General features: G+C 41.7%; 1 protein-coding gene across 1 annotated transcript in view; it reads right to left on the bottom strand.

Annotated features, from left to right (window-relative positions):
- The window catches only part of prickle3 (prickle homolog 3), a 50,874-nt gene that overhangs the window by 25,912 nt on the left and 1,721 nt on the right, over nucleotides 1-23,241 (bottom strand). Inside the window, exon 2 of the mRNA XM_036988513.1 lies at nucleotides 5,090-5,172. Within this exon, the coding sequence (XP_036844408.1) occupies nucleotides 5,090-5,172 (83 nt within the window). The remainder of the gene's footprint in view (nucleotides 1-5,089; nucleotides 5,173-23,241) is intronic.

Below are 23,241 nucleotides of genomic sequence, written 5' to 3'. Positions count from 1 at the left end.
CTGTCAATCACTCCAGGATGACCTGTCAATGAACACATCCAACCAAAAAGGCCCTTTGTCCTTAGATCTATGTTAAATTGCCTCGCTTGTCAATCTCTCTTTTATCTTTCTCTGTTCAATCCCCTTTTACGGTTTCTCTCACTCGCCTGGAATAACTATTTAACCGTTCAAACATCAACAAGTGTGCCATCAACCCTGACAAGATAAGTAATAAGATACTCACTCTTCCATACAATCACAACTTATAACAAATTCAAAAGTCACTTTTTAGATGTATCATTAGCCATTCAATCCATCCCCATTTGTTTTGGCCATACATGTGTCAAATGGGTAATGTACCAACCAGTTTGTACAGTACAGTGATCGATAACCCTCTTGGGATGAATGCGTCTGCTCTGCTCTTGGTGTGAGTAGCTGTGATTTAAACGGAGTAGCTACAGTATCTCTCTCTGTGGCCTGATAGTACTCTGAGTCCAGATTAGATAGATCCATCCACCCTCTAAGAAACAGATGGACACTGTCCCAGAATGCTTGCTCTGTGGTCAATAATTAGTGCCTGAGTAATCGCCACGCCACCTGCCTGCTCTTACCAACTAATAGGGGAGGCTGGCTTTGAGCACTCTGTGTCTCAGTGTCACTGACTGGGACCTATGGGGTCACAAGTAACTTAATTCCTCCTCTGGTGGATGGGGTGGTGGAGCCATCTGCACCCTGCCTAAGAGGCCTCGGCCCCGGCCCAGCCTGGGAGAGAGCAGGTTGATGATAGATCACTGCCCTGACAGTGTGGTTAAACAGCCGAGCTCTTTGGTCACTTGCATGTTTGTCTTCCATGGGGGTAATGGGGGTAGGTGTTACTGTGAATGGGTTAATAAAGGAGATGCCATTTGTCCTGAACCCTGGAGTCTTTAAGATGTTAAACAGTGACCCCCATACATCTCAATCATTTAATCATTCTGCTCTGTGGTAACTGGGAAGTAACTGTGGTTCTGACACCTCCTGCTTAAAAGGATGAAACATCTCTCATTATTCTTGCCCTGATATCAGACTGGAACATTAAACAAAAACTCCCTGTCACCAGACCTCAAACCAAGTACCCTCTCTATTCTGCCAACATCTCTTTCAATAACTTCACCATACCAAAGATGAATATAACCACACCAAAGATGTATGGTAAACACATCAATGATATGATGACAGTCGCAGTTTTACATCTGGTTCTTTTATCTGGTTTGTCTGTGTTTTTAGCATGACAGTATAAAAGTACAGTAGAGTCACCATGTGCTTTAGATTAAGGACTGTTTGTCTTCAAAGCCTGTTGACTTGACCTCAACACAGGGACATAATAACCAAGGACGCAAGCACTCAGTTAGAATAATTTGATAGAAATGAATACCCTCCTTGCAGCCTTTATTCCATATTTATAAACTGGGTGGTTTGAGCCCTGAATGCTGATTGGCAGACAGCTGTGGTATATCAGACCGTATACCATGGGTATGACAAAAATGTATTTTTACTGCTCAAATTACGTTGGTAACCAGGGTATAATAGCAATAAGGCACCTCAGGGGTTTGTGGTATATGGGTAATATACCACGGTTAAGGACTGTATTCGCGTTGCGTCGAGCTAAAGAACATATCTTAGCCATGGTATATGGGCCATATACCACACCCCCTCGTGCCTTATTGCTTAAGTAGAACCCAGTCTGTTTCTTATATCTGACTCTTTATTAGTTAAATCTGCCAGCCAGGGTTGGCTTATCTTCTGAAGGCCCAATGTGTGTTTGTGTATGCTACATTGTTTAACCCAGAACTCTCTTTCTCGCTGTCAAAATTACCATGAAATGTGGCTATTTGTCTCCATTCTCTAAAACAACTAATAAAGGGAGTACTTCAGAAAATAGTCAGAAGTGCAAGCTGTGTCAACTTCAGGCCTTGTGCGAATGTACAGTGCGTAAACAAAAATAGTTTTTAAATGTACCGGTCCAAACTTAAAACCTTCTAAATTGCCCTTCCTCGAAGTGCGTATTAACTGTATGAAGACAGTGAAAAGTCAGAGAGCCACCCCTCCTTCAACCCATCCCTATCACAGCGGGATCTGAAAGAAAGGGATAGGGAGAAGGAGGGAGGGAGAGATTCAGGGAGGGGTAGAGAAGTTTAGGGCTTCATCACAGCGGTGGCGGCAGTAGCCGGATCTGAAAGGGGCTAATCTTATTAGGGTGACGGACAGGATTAGGACTAACTAAGAGACCCAATGGTCTGGACACACTGAGGAGGAGAGGGGGATGGGAGGAGTGAAGAGGATTCATACAGGGAGACTGCAAACACAGAAGAAAGGGGAGAGGAATACTAGTTGTTCCTCAGAAAGACACGAGGACACTGACTGGACACCTAAATTACCATAGGTGGTTGAAAAACACTTCAACAGACAGACACTAATTTTCAGGGGCACAGTGAGCTGTATACACTCTCTCCATATTTATTTGGTCAGTGAAGCTATAACTTTCATTTTGGCTCTTTGAGATCAAATGTTTTATTTGAGGCGATAGTACAGAATGTCACTTTTTATTTGAGTGTTTTTATGCATACACTACATGGCCAAAATGTGTGGATTTCAGCCAAACCCGTTGCTGACAGGTGTATAAAATCGAGCATACAGCCATGCAATCTCCATGGACAAAGATTTGCAGTAGAATGGCACGTACTGTAGAGTTCAGTGACTTTCAACGGGGCACCATCATAGGATGCCACCTTTCCAACAAGTCAGTTCGTCAAATTTCCGCCCCGCCAGAGCTGCCCCGGGTCAATTGTAAGTGCTGTTATTGTGAAGTGGAAACGCCTAGGAGCAACAACAGCTCAACCTCGAAGTGGTAGGCCACACAAGCTCACAGAATGGAACCGCCGAGTGCTAAAGCGCGTAAAAATAGTATTTCCTCGGTCACAAGACTTCTTTTAAAATGTGTGACACACCGAAAGACAGAGGCTCACACCTATATGTACACTACCGTTTGGGTTCACTTAGAAATGTCCTTGTTTTTGAAGAAAAGCTATTTTTTGTCCATTAAAATAAGATCAAATTAATCAGAAATACAGTGTAGACATTGTTAATGTTGTAAATGACTATTGTAGCTGGAAATGGCAGATTTTTATGGAATGTCAACAATGGCTTGCGAAAGTATTCACCCTCCTTGGCATTTTTCCTATTTTGTTGCCTTACAAATTCCAGGTTGTATAATTTGATTTACACAACATGCCTACCACCTTGATGCAAAATATTTTTTTATTGTGAAACAAACAAGAAATAATACAAAAAAAACTGAAAATTTGAGCATGCATAACTATTCACCCCCCAAAGTCAATACTTTGTCGAGCCACATTTTGCAACAATTACAGCTCCAAGTCTCTTGGGGTATGTCTCTATAAGCTTGGCACATCTAGTGATGTACTGTGATTTTTGCCCATTCTTCAAGGCAAAACTGCTCCAGCTCCTTCAAGTTGGATGGATTCCGCTGGTGTACAGCAATCTTTAAGTCATACCACAGATTCTCACTTGGATTGAAGTCTCGGCTTTGACTAGGCCATTCCAAGACATTTAAATGTTTCCCCTTAAACCACTTGAGTGTTGCTTTAGCAGTATGCTTGGGTCATTGTCCTGCTGGAAGGTGAACCTCCGTCCCAGTCTCAAATCTCTGGAAGACTGAAACAGGTTTCCCTCAAGAATTTCCCTGTATTTAGCGCAATCCATCATTCCTTCAAGTCTGACCAGTTTCTCAGTCCAGGCCAATGAAAAACATCCCTACAGCATGATGCTGCCACCACCATGCTTCACTGTGGGGATGGTGTTCTCGGGGAATGAGAGGTGTTGGGTTGAGAGGTGCTGGGTCAGACATTTCCTTGATGGCCTAAAAGCTCAATTTTAGTCTTATCTTACCAGAGTACTTTCTTCTATATGTTTGGGGAGTATCCCACATGCCTTTTGGCCCAGAAATGCTGTTGCTCCAGATACTCAACTAGTCTAAAGAAGGCCAGTTTTATTGCTTCTTTAATCAGCACAACAGTCTTCAGCTGTGCTAACATAATTGCAAAAGGTTTTTTTAATGATCAATTTGCCTTTTAAAATGATAAACTTGGATTAGCTAACACAACGTGCCATTGGAACAAAGGAGTGATGGTTGCTGATAATGGGCCTCTGTACACCTGTTGATAGTCCATTAAAGATCAGCCGTTTCCAGCTACAATAGTCATTTACAACATTAAAAATGTCTACACTGTATTTCTGATCAATTTGATGTTATTTTGATGGACAAAAAAATAGCTTTTCTTTCAAAAACAAGGACATTTCTAAGTGACTCCAAACTTTTGAACGGTAGTGTAGATATTATTATTCCATTACTTTACTTAGATTTGTGTGTATTAGGTAGTTGTTGTGGAATTGTTAGATTACAGTGCATAGGCTACATGTATAATCAGAGGGCTCCCTTCAACCACAGCATGTCATGGGTCACTGCTATGAACACTTTCAAAAGTTTTAAACGTGCTAAACCACAGCTAGCATTTCTAATGGTAAACCCTTGCACTCAGAGGTTGTTTGTGTGTGGATAACATCGACTCACACAAAGTGCAGCTGCTCTGTTTTTCTTGTTGCCTAGATTCTCTATGACCTTTTCTTTCACATTACTGAATGCTTTATCTGTTCTGGATGTGGTAAATGTGTTTGGATAATGTTTGTTTGAGTCTATATCTAGACCTACTCTCCACATGGACAGTTTGGTTAATCAGCTCTCCAATCCCCAGTCCACTCTAACATATAAAAACACAGAGAACCCATATTGTTGTCAGAAATCACCTCAAATCACCCAATACAGAATGGAAGTTAGCCATGACTGTTCCTCAATAAGTAAGTTACAACCAAATAGCGACAGCCATGTGACACACAAGAGAGCACTGCCTGCACTAGACTGTGATCATACCAATCCTACTTATGAGTTATGACTCTAAAATGAAAAGGAAAGAAACCTATGGCATGAAATATAATCACATGAAACATCTTGAAAACAGTGTCAATGTTCCTGTGAGGAGTATGCGAGGCCTACCTCCAGCCATGCATGCGAAAGCCAGGACACTGGTCTCCACATCTTATACATGGTTGTCCCCGGTCTGGGTCTTCCTCCTCCTGCTGAAATCACCACAACACGACATTAGACACCCAGTATGATGTCATTCATGCATCACAAACAATTAGAATAAAATTATCAACAAATGCAGCATTTATTTATTTCACATGACAGTAAGTGACTGGGAGGAGAAATGGTCACGTGTCAATGGTCAATCCACTTTAATCAAAAGCAGTATGGATGGTAAGAGGATCATCCTTGAGGAGGAAAGCAATTCTCTGGAAAGCAAAATAAATTCACAGAGATCCAGTGAAAAACATGGAAATATCCCCCCCCCCCTCAATTTGCACATCTGCAGTTTGATTCCATGATTGACAGAGAAGTAGGATTGTATTGGTTCAATATGTAATATTGGTCTTGCTCATAATCCATGGGTGTGATGTCATCTGTGAGTACATGCGTGTAAACAATGTGCATGACTGTAACAGGGTGTGTTAATAGGGTTGTGTATTTTTATGTGTGAACACAAACTCAGCGAAAAAAGAAACGTCCTCTCACTGTCAACTGCGTTTATTTTCAGCAAACATAACATGTGTAAATATTTGTATGAACAAAAGATTTCACAACTGAGATATAAACTGAACAAGTTCCACAAACACGTGACTAACAGAAATGGAATATTGTGTCCATGAACAAAAAAAAAGGGAGGGGGGGTTCCTTTTCAGGACCCTGTCTTTCAAAGATAATTTGTAAAAATCCAAATAACTACACAGATCTTCATTGTAAAGGGTTTAAACACTGTTTCTCATGCTTGTTCATTGAACAATAAACAATTAATGAACATGCACCTGTGTAACGGTCGTAAAGACACTAACAGCTTACAGATGGTAGGCAATTAAGGTCACAGTTATGAAAACTTAGGACACTAAAGAGGCCTTTCTACTGACTCTGAAAAACACCAAAAGAAAGATGCCCAGGTTCCCTGCTCATCTGCATGAACGTGCCTTAGGCATGCTGCAAGCAAGCATGAGGACTGCAGATGTGGCCAGGGCAATAAATTGCTATGTCCATACTGTGAGACGCCTAAGACAGCACTACAGGGAGACAGGACGGACAGCTGATCGTCCTCGCAGTGGCAGACCACATGTAATAACACTTGCACAGGATCGGTACATCCAAACATCACACCTGTGAGACAGGTACAGGATGGCAACAACAACTGCCCGAGTTACACCAGAAACGCACAATCGCTCCATCAGTGCCATCACTGTCCGCTGAGAGAGGCTGGACTGAGGGTTTGTAAACCTGTGTAAGGCAGGTCCTCACCAGACATCACCGGCAACAATGTCGCCTCTGTGCACAAACCCATCGTCACTGGACCAGACAGGACTGGCAAAAAGTGCTTTTCACTGACAAGTCGGGGTTTTGTCTCACCAGGGGTGATGGTCGGATTCGTATTTATCATCGAAGGAATGAGCGTTACACCGAGGCCTGTACTCTGGAGCGGGATAGATTTGGAGGTGGAGGATCCGTCATGGTCTGGGGCGGTGTGTCACAGCATCATCGGACTGAGCTTGTTGTCATTGCAGGCAATCTCAGCGCTGTGCGTTACAGGGAAGACATCCTCCTCCCTCATGTGGTACCCTTCCTGCAGGCTCATCCTGACATGACTCTCCAGCATGACAATGCCACCAGCCATACTGCTCGTTCTGTGCGTGATTTCCTGCAAGACAGGAATGTCAATGTTCTGCCATGGCCAGCAAAGAGCCCGGATCTCAATCCCATTGAGCACATCTGGGAGCTGTTGGATCGGAGGGTGAGGGCTAGGGCCATTCCCCCCAGAAATGTCCGGGAACTTGCAAGTGCCTTGATGGAAGAGTGGGGTAACATCTCACAGCAAGAACCGGCAAATCTGGTGCAGTCCATGAGGAGATGCACTGCAGTACTTATTAATGCAGCTGGTTGCCACACCAGATACTGACTGTTACTTCTGATTTTCACCCCCACTTTGATCAGGGACACATTATTTAATTTCTGTTAGTCACATGGCTGTGAAACTTGTTCAGTTTATGTCTCAGTTGTTGAATCTTGTTATGTTCATACAAATATTTACATGTTAAGTTTGCTGAAAATAAACGCAGTTGACAGTGAGAGGACGTTTATTTTTTTGCTGAGTTTATTAACACTTGTGAAGGATGCCCAGCGTGTGCGTTAAGGCAATAAACAGTGCACGCCTTTGAAAAAAAAAATATATATAGTCGCACACCTTCTCTCCTGTAGCCTAGCCCATAGGCCTATATGTTTTGATAAGGTTTGTATCACAACTAAAGTGTCCAAATAACGTCTTCAAATTAGGCACATTAATTTGCTTTGAAACCGGTGTAGAGCAGAACTGTATAGTATAACATGGTCCCAGATCATGACAAACCCTCCACCTCCAAATCGATCCTGCTCCAGTACAGGCCTCGGTGTAACGCTTATTCCTTCGAGTATGTAAACTCTGGGACAGTTGTGGGATGCCATAGATCTCACTTTTTAAAAGGTAGATGTTCCAAAGGTCTGCATCAGTGGCTTGTAGGCTGTGTGTGGAAGCCAGGAGATGTTAAACGTGTTTCTGTAAACTAACAGTCAAATACAGTGTGACCAGCAGTTATTTGCTTGGCAATCACTGGCTGACAAAATGTCCTGACCGCCACAGCCCTAGTTAGAGGTAGGGGAACAGGTTCTCCTCCAGTCCAGAAGTAACAGCCCAGGCCCTGAGTCCAATCCCCATACAGCAGAACTACAGCTCCTGCTGGGAGTGGGACTACAGCCACACACGACCCAAACTATGTCATTTTGTGAATTCAGAATATCTCAAAGTACATTCAACAAACCATAAAAAAAAACAATTTCTAGTATAGTATTGGTGTCTATTCATGCAAGTCGTCTTTGAGAGTGTGTGTGTCACACTACTGCTCTATTGTGGTGTCTCTTTTTAGAGATGAGAGGAAGGAAACCGATACAGGAAGTGTGCTGCACTCTTTCCTTTCCCTCTCCATGTAGTCACTTTCTCCACTTTCCTTTCCTCTGACGCTGGCATCCTACCTCTCCTCTACCACATTCTGATGAATAATTTTCTCACAATAATGTGCTCTTTTCTTACATTTGTCTAAAGGTGTTGAGAGATACAGTAGATAATAAACAGTTGGTTCACACCATACACTAGGTTTCCCCAATAGAAGACCCGCGGGCCAAATTCGTCTCGTGGGTGATTTGATTTGCCCCCCAATTTTTCCAGCTCATAAAGTTATACAAGTACAGCGAGTAGCCATTTTCAGTGAGTGTGGACATTTACAAGCGAAAGGGAACGAGAGAAATTGCGCAAATGAACAAAGTTGTGATGTATGCTTGTCTGATAGAAGAGCAGCATGTGTACATGGAGCAGAGGGGGGAAAAAATGCTAGTTGGAAGCACAGGGGAAAAAATGGCAGCTGTACAGATAACTCATCCAGAGGTCTTTGACTTTTCAAACATGGCAGAAAGCTAACAACCCGTCTCCTTATTAATTCAGCCACATACTCAGCAAACTAAGAAGTAACTAAATACACAGCTGGAGAGTATAGCACATCTTAGACAGTTATAAAATATCTGATGGCAAACATTTAGTAGTGAATTGCATACAAGTGTAACTTCATTACCTCATATGTGCAGCACAACAGAGAAGGACTCACCAATAGATATAGAATGCTATGGACTCACTAGCGTCCGCATTCTCCAATTGTACACTTTACAACGAACATGTGACTGCCGGCTGTTCTGGGGAACTACGGTAAGCTTCATAATGAAGAATAATGTGGCAGGCAAATGAAGAACGCAATCTGCTTTATCTCCTAACTTCTTCCACGAGTTCACTGCAGGTATTTAAACAAAAAGTAGCTACAAATATTGAAATGTATTCAAAAACCCCAAAGAAATAGTTTCACCGGTATTGACGGTATATGAAAACCATCCTGTGGGTATTTCCAAATAATCCGGAATACAGTATATACTAGGGATGCACAATATATCGGTGAACATATCGGAATCGGCTGATATTAGCTAAAAATGCCAACATCGGTATCGGCCCGATGTCTAGTTTAAAGCCGATGTGCAAAACCAATGTCAAAGCTGACGTGCATACCTATATAACGTAGGTACATGATGTAATGACGTCACGCACTACACGTGCAACACAGCATTCCTAACCTAGCCCACAATGTCTGCTGTGTGGATCGAGAAGTCAAGTCGAGCAGTCATTTGAAAGAGTAAGGAAATTTCAGAGAGAGAACTCAAAAGGTGAAATCCATTAAAGCCAAGATAATGGAATTCATTGCCCTTGACAATAAACCGTTCTCAGTTTTTTTTGTACAATTTTTCAGATGTTGCCCTACCGGAGTTACACAGTAATAGCGTCATTGCTATTAGCTTCATGACTGACATTTGGACCAGCGATATCAGCCAAATAAGCAGGCTGAGTCTGACAGCACAGTGGGTCGTTGAGAATTTCGTACTGAGGAAAGCCGTATTGCATGCTCATGAATATGCTGGTTGTCATACCACTGCTGCCATTTCAATGGCATTTGAGAACATGTTTAAAACTTGGAAACATGAACACACTAGTTAGCACCATTCGAACAACTGACTCGAGGAATAAACTCCTCAACTGTGCCTGCAGCAGACGTGATACCCTCTGTCATGGCATTGAAACATCTGTTCAACAAAACTGACTGGAATGTAAACAAATGTGCACAAAATTTGAGATAAGCTTCATGTGCGTATGGAACATTTCTGGGATATTTTCTTTTTAGCTCATGAAACATGGGACAAACACTTTACATGTTGCACTCATATTTTGGTTCAGTGTAGTATTCGTATTCTAATGCTTCACTGCTTGACATGTATGATGCAATCCTGGTTGAGAATGAAACGACTCAACAAACGAAACAGCACAGCAAGTAAGTGAAAGAAATAGGTTTTGATTATGTTTTACTGGTAATGGGGACATACGTAAATACCAACAAAATAACTTTTTGGTCAGTGTGTGTGAGTGTGTGTGTGTGTCTGTCTGTGTAACCTTTATTTAACAAGTCAGTTAAGGATGAATTCTTATTTACAATGACGACTTACCCCGGCCAAACCTGGACGATGCTGGACCAATTTTGCGCTGCCCTATGGGACTCCTAATCACAACCGGATGTGATACAGCCTGGATCTGAACCAGGGACTGTAGTGACGCCTCTTGCACTGAGATGCAGTGCCTTAGACCGCTGCGTCCATGTGTGTATGTTAACTATTTATCTGTATTAGAATGCTTAAAAGGCAGCTAACATGTTAAATATCAGGTATTAGTGTCGTTTTTTTTTAGCAAGGAAAATATTGGATATCGGATTCGGCCAAAAATGTAATATCGGTGCATCACTAATAAATCGCTAACCGCTACATACAGCCTACATCATTGTCACCATATTAGCTCTCTCTCTCTGTCTTGATCTCCTTCAACTATTGTCTTTCTCTCTCTTTGAGACGACTACTCACCACATTTTATGTACTGCAGTTCTAGCTTGTGCTTTTAGTACTAGATTATCTGATCCTTTGATTGGGTGGACATGTCAGTTCATGCTGCAAGAGCTCTGATAGGTTGGAGGACGTCCTCTGGAAGTTGACATAATTACTATGTAAGTCTATGGAAGGTGGTGAGAACCATGAGCCTCCTAGGTTTTGTATTGAAGTCAATGTACCCAGAGGAGCTAGCTGTCCTCCGGCTACACCATGGTGTTACCCTACAGAGTGCTGTTGAGGCTACTGTAGACCTTCATTGCAAAACAGTGTGTTTAAATCAATTATTTGGTGACATGAATATATTTAGTATAGTTTTATCAAAAAAGGAAAACTTTAATGGTTCACTATTTTTATTTGAATGAAATTCACTGAGGATGGTCCTCCTCTGAGGAGCCTCCACTGGATACGGGATCCCGCCCATCCCTATTCCCAAGTATCCCAATTTAATCAAGGTTTGAAATGATTCAGTTTTTCTCAAATTCTATATATGTTTGGGCATCTTGCAGTGTACAATTATGTATTACTATGTTCCGGCCCCCAACCATCCTCTCAAGAAAAAAATTATAAAGAAAAAATAATAATATCAACCCACGGCTGAATGTAATTGGGAACCCCTGCCATTCACCATAACCTGATACACCCGGTCTTGGTTTGTGTGGTGTACATGACAATTTGTCAGTGTACTCTTGTTTCATTGTGCAAAACATTAGCCAGCCCTTCAAACAATAGAAAGGGAAGGATGGGGTAGTTAACAAAACAATATTTTTTAGATAAGTGAGAGACAGGGAGAGATAATCCCTGCCACGAAACAAGAACGGTGCCAAAAAACTGGAGACTCCCTCGAGCAATCTCACAAACTACACAGACATGCAGACATACCACTTATCCTTCTCTCTCACATACACACACCCAAATAAACCAAACCCATGTGATACGGGAATTGGAAGGCACCTGTGAATACCTGTTCAACTTTGTTCTCAAACCACATATCAGTACATAGGGTAAATGTCATGTTAGTATTCACGTCAAGCCAGTTATACCATTTGGGTTTTTATTGCTTGTGAAACTGGGTTATTATGATGGGGCTGCAGTGCTAACAATGCTACAATAGACCAATCTGTTGGATGTTGTTGTCTGTATTTCACTCTTTTCATCAATGAGCCTATTCCTTCACTGAGTCCAGATGTTGTGATGTTTGTGTGTCATTGAGAAACTACACCACTGAGACACTTCAACACCAACCTACCAATGGTACCACCCCCCTGCTCTGAGCTCAGATGCCCAATCTATGAACAGCATCAACAGGTTAGCCCACATGAAACAGTCACAAGCTAAGGAAAGAACATCGAATGGTTCACATACCATTTTATTGCATCTGGTGTGTGATTTAATATCTACATAAGGACATGTACATGCATGCTCACACACAGACATAATTACTCAAAGTTATCTAAATCAATCAGTACAAGGTAGAAACATAAATTAAAAAGTTAAACATAGCCTGTTTGAACGTCTTGTGTATACACACAAATGTAAAATGGCAAGAAGGTGGGGATAAAGGAACTGTACAAACGACTTCTGGGTGACTGGACCTTTCTGTTCTCATTTGCTAACAGAACTTTCAGACATGGTGACTGATCTCAGGGGGACAGGGAGGGGGAAACCCCCAACTCTAATCACACAAGCCCAACTGTACGGAGTACTGAGAAAGTAAGTCCTCGTCAAACGTTCCCCTCCAAGTTGCTATTAATAAAATACGAATTCAAACATGAAAATATCTGTTTTGTACTTCATACCTTGTACTGAACACACACGCTCACACATATCTACACATAGTCTCTCACAGTCAGAGAGCTGACTCTTTTGTCTCTGGGGAATGCGGCGACCCATGTTAACACGTGTGCTAAAACAAACAGCTAGTGAAGCCACATTGCCCTCTGCCATACTCACTGATCCTTGACATGTGCAACTCTCCACCAGAGCATGGGACTTCCTGGGAAAGTGTGTCATAAATACAGAGAGAAAAACAGGGGAGGAAAATACTAATCATGTTGTATTGACAAATGGAAGATTAGAATACTGGGGTGAGAAGAGAGGAATGGAGAGAGAGGGCATGCAAATCATGCATTGTGGTTAGAGCAAATAACAGAAGTACTATATACTGTACAAAGCCTGCAGAGAAGGAGCATAAGTAAATGCAATAAAGATGCATAAAATGTTAGCTAACAACTGTTAGGCCAGTACAGTACTGTTCGGTTCAGTACAAGTGTGGTTAAATCAGTATACAGGGTATTCGGGAAGTATTGAGAACCCTTCCCTTTTTGCAAATGTTGTTACATTACAGCCTTATTCTAAAATGGATTTTAAAAATTAAGAAGGAAAGGCACACACCTGTCTATATAAGGTCCCACAGTTGACAGTGCATGTAAGAGCAAAAACCAAGCCATGAGGTCGAAGGAATTGTCGGTAGAGCTCCGACACAGGATTGTGCCGAGGCACAGATCTGGGGAAGGGTACCAAAAAATGTCTGCAGAATTGACGGTCCTCAAGAAGACAGTGGCCTCCATCATTCTGACATGGAAGAAGTTTGGAACCACCAAGACGCTTCCTAGAGCTGGCCGCCCGGCCAAACTGAGCAATCAGGGGAGAAGGGCCTTTGTCAGGGAGGTGACCAAGAACAAGATGGTCACTTTGACAAAGCTTCAGAGTTCCTCTGTGGGGATGGGAAAATTCCAGAAGGAGAACCATCTCTGCAGCACTCCACCAATCAGACCTTTATGGTAAAGTGGCCAGACAGAAGCCACTCCTCAGTAAAAGGCACATGAAGAATCTGCAGAGAAGAATGGGAGAAACTCCCCAAATACAGGTGTGCTAAGCTTTTAGCGCCATACCCAAGAAGACTCTAGGATGTAATCACTACCAAAGGTGCTTCAACAAAGTACTGAGTGAAGGGTCTGAATTAGAGGTTGACCGATTAATTAGGGCAGATTTCGAGTTTTCATAACAATCGGAAATCTGTATTTTTGGACGTCGATTTGTCCGATTAGATTTTTTACACCTTTATTTAACTAGGCAAGTCAGTTAAGAACACATTCTTATTTTCAATGACGGCCTAGGAACAGTGGGTTAACTGCCTTGTTCGGGGGCAGAACGACAGATTTTTACCTTGTCCGCTCGGGGATTCAATCTTGCAACATTACAGTTAACCAGTCCAACGCTCTAACCATCTGCCTCACGAGGAGCCTGCCTGTCACGCAAATGCAGTAAGAAGCCAAGGTAAGTTGCTAGCTAGCATTAAACTTATCTTATAAAAAACAATCAATCATAAATCACTAGTTAAGTACACATGGTTGATGATATTACTAGTTTATCTAGCGTGTCCTGCATTGCACATAATCGATGCCGTGCACATTTGCGAAAATGGACTGTAGTTGCTCCAACGTGTACCTAACCATAAACAACAATGCCTTTCTTAAACTCAATACACAGAAGTATATATTTTTAAACCTGCATATTTAGCTAAAAGAAATCCAGGTTAGCAGGCAATATTAACCAGGTGAAATTGTGTCACTTCTCTTGCGTTCATTGCACGCAGAGTCAGGGTATATGCAACAGTTTGAGCCGCCTGGCTCGTTGCGAACTAATTTTCCAGAATTTTACGTAATTATGACATAACATTGAAGGTTGTGCAATGTAACAGGAATATTTAGACTTAGGGATACCACCCGTTAGATAAAATACGTTACGGTTCCGTATTTCACTGAAATAAACGTTTTGTTTAGTTTCCAGATTCGACCATATTAATGACCTAAGGCTCGTAGTTCTGTGTGTTATTATGTTAAAATTAAGTCTATGATTTGATAGAGCAGTCTGACTGAGCGATGGTAGGCACCAGCAGGCTCGTAAGCATTCATTCAAACAGCACTTTCGTGCATTTTGCTAGCAGCTCTTCGCTGTGCTTCAAGCATTGTGCTGTTTATGACTTCAAGCCTATTAACTCCCGAGATTAGGCTGGTGTAACCAATGTGAAATGGCTAGCTAGTTAGCGGGTTGCGCGCTAATAGCGTTTCAAACGTCACTCGCTCTGAGACTTGGAGTAGTTGTTCCCCTTGCTCTGCAAGGGCTGCGGGTTTTGTGGAGCGATGGGTAACGCTGCTTCGAGGATGGCTGTTGTCGATGTGTTTCTGGTTTGAGCCCAGGTAGGAGCGAGGAGAGGGACGGAAGTTATACTGTTACACTGGTAATACTAAAGTGCCTATAAGAACATCCAATAGTCAAAGGTATATGAAATACAAATCGTATAGAGAGAAATAGTCCTATAATTCCTATAATAACTACAACCTAAAACTTCTTACCTGGGAATATGGAAGACTCATGTTAAAAGGAACCATCAGCTTTCATATGTTCTCATGTTCTGAGCAAGGAACTGAAACGTTAGCTTTCTTACATGGCACATATTGCACTTTTACTTTCTTCTCCAACACTTTGTTTTTGCATTATTTAAACCAAATTGAACATGTTTCATTATTTATTTGAGGCTAAAATGTATTATATTAAGTTCAAATAAGTGTTCGTTCAGTATTGTTGTAATTGTCATTATTACAAATAAATACATTTTTAAAAAATTGGCCGATTAATCGGTATCGGCTTTTTTTGGTCCTCCAAAAATCGGTATAGGCGTTGAAAAATCATAATCAGTCGACCTCTAGTCTGAATACTTACGTAAATGTGATATTTACGGTTTCCTGTTTTTGCTTTTTAATTATGGGCTATTGTGTGTAGATTGATGAGGGGAAAAAAACAATAATTAGGCTGTAACGTAACACAATGTGGAAAAGTTCTAACGGTCTGAATACTTTCTGAATGTACTGTACTCAGCAGTGAAATCCCAAACATATTGACGATAAAAGCACACTGCTCTCTGACCTTAAAATCAATGTAAACATTTATGTGAGTTGATCAATGCCAGGAGTCATATGTTCAGATAATGGTTCTAGGCCTTGAGTTTATGTACTGCATATGAAGTCCTTTATAATAGTGCATAAACAAGAAACACAAGGTCAAACGCCGTCCTCATAAAGCTGATCCATTCTGCTCATGGAGTAAAAGCCGCTATTAGAACAGGCCCATCTGTAAACTGATCCAGAAAGAAATGCATCCAAACCTGCCATGCTGGTTCTAATTAACTTCATGGTGCAAACAGAGAGAGAGGGGATGTTATCTGCATATCATTACCATGACGAATAACGTTTGTAATGGAAACTTCAGATCCATCATACAACTTTGGCTCCTTTAGCTTATTTTTCCATGAATGAAGACAAGAGCAGGGAGGAGAAATGCATCATGTGCTAGAGAACATGTGAAGGAGATGATGTCAAGAAAACTCTCACATACTAAGTCAAAGTAAAGTGGATTATTGTGGGTTTCATGTGTTTCCTTCACATCTCCTAGAAAGAGATAATATACATCAGGTTTATGGCCCTGCAGTGGGTTAGGCTATTTTGCTTTCTGAAGTAGGGGATGTGATGGGTGGGGACTGCTGACGAAGGAAGTGAGGTAATAAACTGCATGTGTGACATACAGTTGAAGTCAGAAGTTTACATACACGGTTGGAGTCATTAAAACTCGTTTTTCAACCACTCCACAAATTTCTTGTAAACAAACTATAGTTTTGGCAAGTCGGTTAGGACATCTACTTTGTGCATGACACGTAATTTTTCCAACAATTGTTGACAGAGATTATTTCACTTATAATTCACTGTATCACAATTCCAGTAGGACAGAAGTTTACATACACTAAGTTGACTGTGCCTTTAAACAGCTTGGAAAATTCCAGAAAATTATGTCATGGCTTTAGAAGCTTCTGATAGGATAATTTGCATAATTTGAGTCAACTGGAGGTGTACCTGTGGATGTATTTCAAGGCCTATCTTCAAACTCAGTGCCTCTTTGCTTGACATCATGGGAAAATCAAAAGAAATCAGCTAAGACCTCAGAAAAAAAATTGTAGACCTCCACAAGTCTGGTTCATTCTTGTGAGCAATTTCCAAATGCCTGAAGGTACCACTGTCACGACTTCCGCCGAAGTCGGTTCCTCTCCTTGTTCGGGCGGCTTACAGCGGTCGACGTCACCGGCTTTCTAGCCATCGCCGATCCACCTTTCATTTTTCCATTTGTATTGCCTTCCTACACACCTGGTTTCAATTTCCTCAGCATTAGACGTGAATATAACCCTCTGTTCCCCCCCATGTCCGTGTGTGGAATTGTTTGTTGTTTCGTGTATGTGCACGTTAAGACTGATTTGCACTGGGTTATGTCAACTCATATTGTGTTTAGTGTTCTTAGTGCCGTGGGTTTTTGTTCGCCAAAATGAAAGGCTCCTTTGGCTACCCAGCTTCTGCTCTCCTGTGCCTGACTCTCTTACAGCCAGTTACACATACCTAACAACCACGTTCATCTGTACAAACAATAGTACGCAAGTATAAACACCATGGGACCACGCAGTCATCATACCGCTCAGGAAGGAGATGTGTTCTGTGTCCTAGAGATGAACGTACTTTGGTGCGAAAAGTGCGAATCAATCCCAGAACAACAGCAAAGGACCTTGTGAAGATTCTGGAGGAAACGGGTACGAAAGTATCTATATCCACAGTAAAACGAGTCCGAGATCGACATAACCCGAAAGGCCGCTCAGCAAGGAAGAAGCCATTGCTCCAAAACCGCAATAAAAAAAAGTCAGACTACGGTTAACAACTGCACATGGGGACAAAGATCGTACCTTTTGGAGAAATGTCCTCTGGTCTGATGAAACAAAAATATAACTATTTGTCCATATTGACCATCATTATGTTTGGAGGTAAAAGGGGAGGCTTGCAAGCCAAAGAACACGGGGTGGCAGCATCATGTTGTGGGGTTCTTTGCTGCAGGAGGGACTGGTGCACTTCACAAAATAGATGGCATCATGAGGTAGGAAAATGATGTGGCTATATTGAAGCAAAATCTCATGACATCAGTTCAAACTTGGTTGCAAATGGGTCTTCCAAATGGACAATGACCCCAAGCACACTTCCAAAGTTGTGGCAAAATAGCTTATTTCTCTAGGGTAGGGGGCAGCATTTGGAATTATGGATGAAAAGCGTGCACAAATTAACCAGCCTTCTACTCAGGCCCAGAAGATATGCATATCCTATAATTAGTAGATATGGATAGAACACTCTAAAGTTTCCAAAACTGTTAAAATAATGTCTGAGTATAACAGAACTTATTTGGCAGGCGAAAACCTGAGAAAAATCCATTCAGGAAGTAGGATTTTTTTATGTGTAGTTTTCTATTCAATGCCATTACAGTATCCATTGACTTAGGACTCAAATTGCAGTTCCTATGCCTTCCACTAGATGTCAACAGTCTTTAGAAATTGTTTCAGGCTTGTATTCTGAAAAATGAGGGAGTAAGAGCAGTCTGGATGAGTGGACCCTGCCGTGTCAGAGCTTTTTCATGCGCGCGACCGAGCGAGTGCCTTTCTTGTTTACCTTTTTTATTGACGACGTTATTGTCCGGTTGAAATATTATTGATTATTTAGGCTAAAAACAACCTGAGAATTGAATATAAACATTGTTTGACATGTTTCTATGAACTTTACGGATACAATTAGGATTTTTTGTCTGCCTGTTATGACTGCGTTTGAGCCTGTGGATTACTGAAGAAACGCGAGAACAAAACGGAGGATTTCAGATATAAAGATCGACTACCGAACAAAAGGAACATTTGAAGATCATCAAAGTTAAGTGATTAATTTTCTCTCCATTTCTGACTTGTGTAACTCTTCTACTTGGCTGGTTACTGTTTGTAATGATTTGTCTGTTGGGCTTTGTTCTCAAATAATTGTAAGGTATGCTTTCGCCGTAAAGCATTTGTGAAATCTGACACCGTGGTTGGATTCACAAGAAGTTAATCTTTAAACCTATGTAAAATAGTTGTATTTTTTCTGAATTTTTATAATGAGTATTTCTGTATTTGAATTTCTGTATTTGAATTTCGCTAGCGTCCCACATACCCTAGAGGGGTTAAGGACAACAAAGTCAAGGTATTGGAGTGGCTATCACAAAGCCCTGACATCAATCAGATAGAACATTTGTGGGCAGAACTGAAAAGGCGTGGGCGAGCAAGGAAGCCAACAAACCTGACTCAGTTACACCAGCTCTGTCAGGAGGAATGGGCCAAAAATCACCCAACTTATTGTGGGAAGCTTGTGGAAGGCTACCCGAAACATTTGACCCAAGTTAAACAATTTAAAGACAATGCTACCAAATACTAATTGAGTATATGTAAACTTCTGACCCACTGGGAATGTGATGAAAGAAATAAAAGCCGAAATAAATCACTCAACTATTATTCTGACATTTCACATTCTTAAAATAAAGCGGTGATTTTTACTAGGATTAAATGTCAGGAATTGTGAAAAACTGAGTTTAAATGTATTTGGCTAAGGTGTATGTAAACGTCTGACTTCAACTGTATACACACATCCTACTTTAGTTACTGCCTATGACCTTGATATCAGCTTTATCTAAAAAGCATTTTTTGTTATTACAAGGTGGGGATCAGATATTGTGTGTTTGTTCTCAGGCTCATGCATGTCATGGCTATGTGAACACAGCAGTCAGATAGATTGTGAGGGCCACAAAGTTGGGTAAAGGGTTGAACCTAAAAGCTGACCAGTGCCATCATAGTCATGTACAGTCGTGGCAAAAAGTTTTGAAAATGACACAAATATTCATTTTCACAAAGTCTGCTGCCTCAGTTTGTATGATGGCAATTTGCATATACTCCAGAATGTTATGAAGAGTGATCAGATGAATTGCAATTAATGGCAAAGTCCTTCTTTGCCATGCAAATGAACTGAACCCCCCCAAAAACATTTCCACTGCATTTCAGCCCTGCCACAAAAGGACCAGCTAACATCATGTCAGTGATTCTCTCATTAACACAGGTGTGAGTGTTGACGAGGACAAGGCTGGAGATCATTCGGTCATGCTGATTGAGTTCGAATAACAGACTGAAAGCTTCAAAAGGAGGGTGGTGCTTGGAATCATTGTTCTTCCTCTGTCAGCCATGGTTACCTGCAAGGAAACACGTACCGTCATCATTGCTTTGCACAAAAAGGGCTTCACAGGCTAGGATATTGCTGCCAGTAAGATTGCACCTAAATCAACCATTTATAGAATCATCAAGAACTTCAAGGAGAGCGGTTCAATTGTTGTGAAGAAGGATTCAGGGCGCCCAATAAAGTTCAGCATGCGCCAGGACCGTCTCCTAAAGTTGATTCAGCTGCGGGATCGGGGCACCACCAGTACAGAGCTTGCTCAGGAATGGCAGCAGGCAGGTGTGAGTGCATCTGCTCGCACAGTGAGGCGAAGACTTTTGGAGGATGGCCTGGTGTCAAGAAGGGCACCAAAGAAGCCACTTCTCTCCAGGAAAAACATCAGGGACAGACTGCTATTCTGCAAAAGGTACAGGGATCAATCGGACTGCTGAGGACTGGGGTAAAGTCATTTTCTCTGATGAATCCCCTTTCCAATGGTTTGGGACATCCGGAAAAAAGCTTGTCCGGAGAAGACAAGGTGAGCGCTACCATCAGTCCTGTGTCATGCCAACAGTAAAGAATCCTGAGACCATTCATGTGTGGGGTTGCTTCTCAGCCAAGGGAGTGGGATCACTCACAATTTTGCCTAAGAACACAGCCATGAATAAAGAATGGTACAAACACATCCTCCGAGAGCAACTTCTCTCAACCATCCAGGAACAGTTTGGTGACGAACAATGCCTTTCCCAGCATGATGGAGCACCTTGCCATAAGGCAAAAGTGATAACTAAGTGGCTCGGGAACAAAACGTCGATATTTTGTGTCCATGGCCAGGAAACTCCCCAGACCTTAATCCCATTGAGAACTTGTGGTCAATCCTCAAGAGGCGGATGGACAAACAAAAACCCACAAATTCTGACAAACTTCAAGCATTGATTATGCAAAAATGGGCTGCCATCAGTCAGGATGTGGCCCAGAAGTTAATTGACAGCATGCCAGGGCAGATTGCAGAGGTCTTGAAAAAGAAGGGTCAACACTGCAAATATTGATTATTTGCATCAACTTCATGTAATTGTCAATAAAATCCTTTGACACTTTTGAAATGCTTGTAATTATACTTCAGTATTCCATAGTAACATCTGGCAAAAATATCTAAAGACACTGAAGCAGCAAACTTTGTGGAAATTAATATTTGTGTCATTCTCAAAACTTTTGGCCACGACTGTAATGGCAATTTTGGGTAACACTTTGGGGTACTGGCAAAATAAATATTGGGGGATGCCGTACCAGTAAAAACATGAGCCTATGACAATAATTAAAAATAAAATCAAGAAAGCCTACAGTTATTATACAACTATATATCATTACCTCATTACAATTTGCGAAAGGTCTTGAAAATGGGTGGTATAGCCTACACTCCATAATGAGATGTGGTGCAACGAGAACACTGACATTTTGACAAGGCAGAGATGAGTGGCTGAGACACGCGGACAGCAGTGGATGCATAGATTCTGGCCTACACTCTTAGAAAAAAGGGTTTCAAAATGGTTACCAAACGTTATTGGTTTCAGTTAGAACCCTTTTGGGTTCCATGTAGAACCCTCTGTGGAAAGGGTTCATCATGGAACCAAAAAAGGTTCTACCTGGATCAAAAAACGGTTCTTCAAAAGGGTTTTTCTATTTGGGAAAGCCGGAGAACCATTATAGGTTCTGGATAACACCTTTTCTTCTAAGAGCGTAATGACAATTGCCAAAATGTTGTGTAACAGACGATTCTTTCCATTCACCACTGTTTGGAGGCTGAAAATACAATGAGTGTACAAAACATTAGAAACACCTTCGTAATATTGAGTTGCACCCCCCTTTTGCCCTCAGAACAGCCTCAATTCGTCAGGACATGGACTTTTCAAGGTATCGGAAGCGTTCTACAGGGATGCTGACAGTTGTGTCTAGTTGGCTGGATTTCCTTTGGGTGGTGGACCATTCTTGATACACACGGGAAACTGTTGAGCATGAAAAACCCAGCAGTGTTACAGTTCTTGACACAAACCGGTGGGCCTGGCACCTACTACTATACTCTTTTCAAAGGCAGTTAAATATTTTGTCTTGCCCATTCACCCTCTGAATGGCACACATACAGAAGCAATTGTCTCAAGGCTTAAAAATCCTTATTTAACCTGTCTCCTACCCTTCATCTTCACTGATGAAGTGGATTTAACAAGTGACATCAATAAGGGATCATAGCTTTCACCTGGTCAGTCTGTTATGGAAAGAGGTGTTCTTAATGTTTTGTACACTCAGTGGATGTACGTTAGTGATGTGCAGTTCGCAAAGGTTTTTATTTTTTTTAACAACTCTTTTTACTGACTCGAGAGTCATGAATCGTTTTTCTGAGTGACTTGTTCATTTTAGTTGTTCGTTAGACCTACTAGTGCTGGCCGCTATGAGCCCTACAGCAGGATTAATACACCCTCTTCTTTCTCAACGGCTCCGGACACGTGCTCCAACCACCAACTGTCTGTCATTGCGCACGCAGGGAATAAATAGATCATGAGTGTAGAGAAGAAAAATACATGTTTAGAACTCATAATTGATCGCATGCTGCAAGAATTAATGCAATGAATTGATTATTGAATGTTACGATGGATACAGCTTTGTAGAACCAAAACATACACAGCCTCTGCTCTACAAACTCAAGAGGATTCATTTGGGGGGGGGTTGTAGTTCACGAACAACATTGTGCTTATCACCCTCACGGCAGTCAAGCAATGCATTCCGCCAAGAGTCGTTCACAATCTAGTCCGGTTGCGGCCACTAATACGTGCTCTGGGCATTAGGCCTTACTGACTCAAATGAACTAAATGGGTTGAAAGGTAGCTTAGTAAAGGAGCCCTGAAGTGATTATTTGACAAGTGCGTGCACGCATAGGTGGACCCTTACCGGGAAATAATGTATTCTACTTTCACCCCTCCTTATACTCATGTTATAACAATGTAACTATATAGTAACATTGTTACAATGCATATAAGAACAGATGCTGGAATGGAGCCAGCAGGGTGTTTAGCTTAGTCATAAAACAGAATGTTTTACATTTAGTTTTCCCGCTGTGTTTGAGGAGTTCAACGTTAACAGTGGAGAAGTCATGGGTCACAGGCCTGTGCAGCCAAAATCACTAAAGGCATGTTGGGTTGAGTTGTTACACTCCTCACTGGGCTGGATACATAAAAAAAAACAGCCTGCAGGGAACGCTTCACCTAACCGTCAACACCACACACATCTTTCTCTTCTCTCGGGAATGGTCAGGAACACATTCCCATCCCTTTTGAGCGCTGACAATACCATACTGCATGTTAACATCATACAGCCTTGTGTTTATCTTTGCAATTCACAGGTTCTGTACCTTTGATGCACGTTGATGTGTTCAGGTTTTTACCTCAAATGCATCTACTGTACACCTGGGATTATATT

The sequence above is a fragment of the Oncorhynchus mykiss genome, chromosome 9 (genome assembly GCF_013265735.2).
Source record: "Oncorhynchus mykiss isolate Arlee chromosome 9, USDA_OmykA_1.1, whole genome shotgun sequence".
In the NCBI taxonomy this organism is placed as follows: Eukaryota; Metazoa; Chordata; class Actinopteri; order Salmoniformes; family Salmonidae; genus Oncorhynchus; species Oncorhynchus mykiss.
This window is presented reverse-complemented; position numbering and strand designations above follow the sequence as displayed.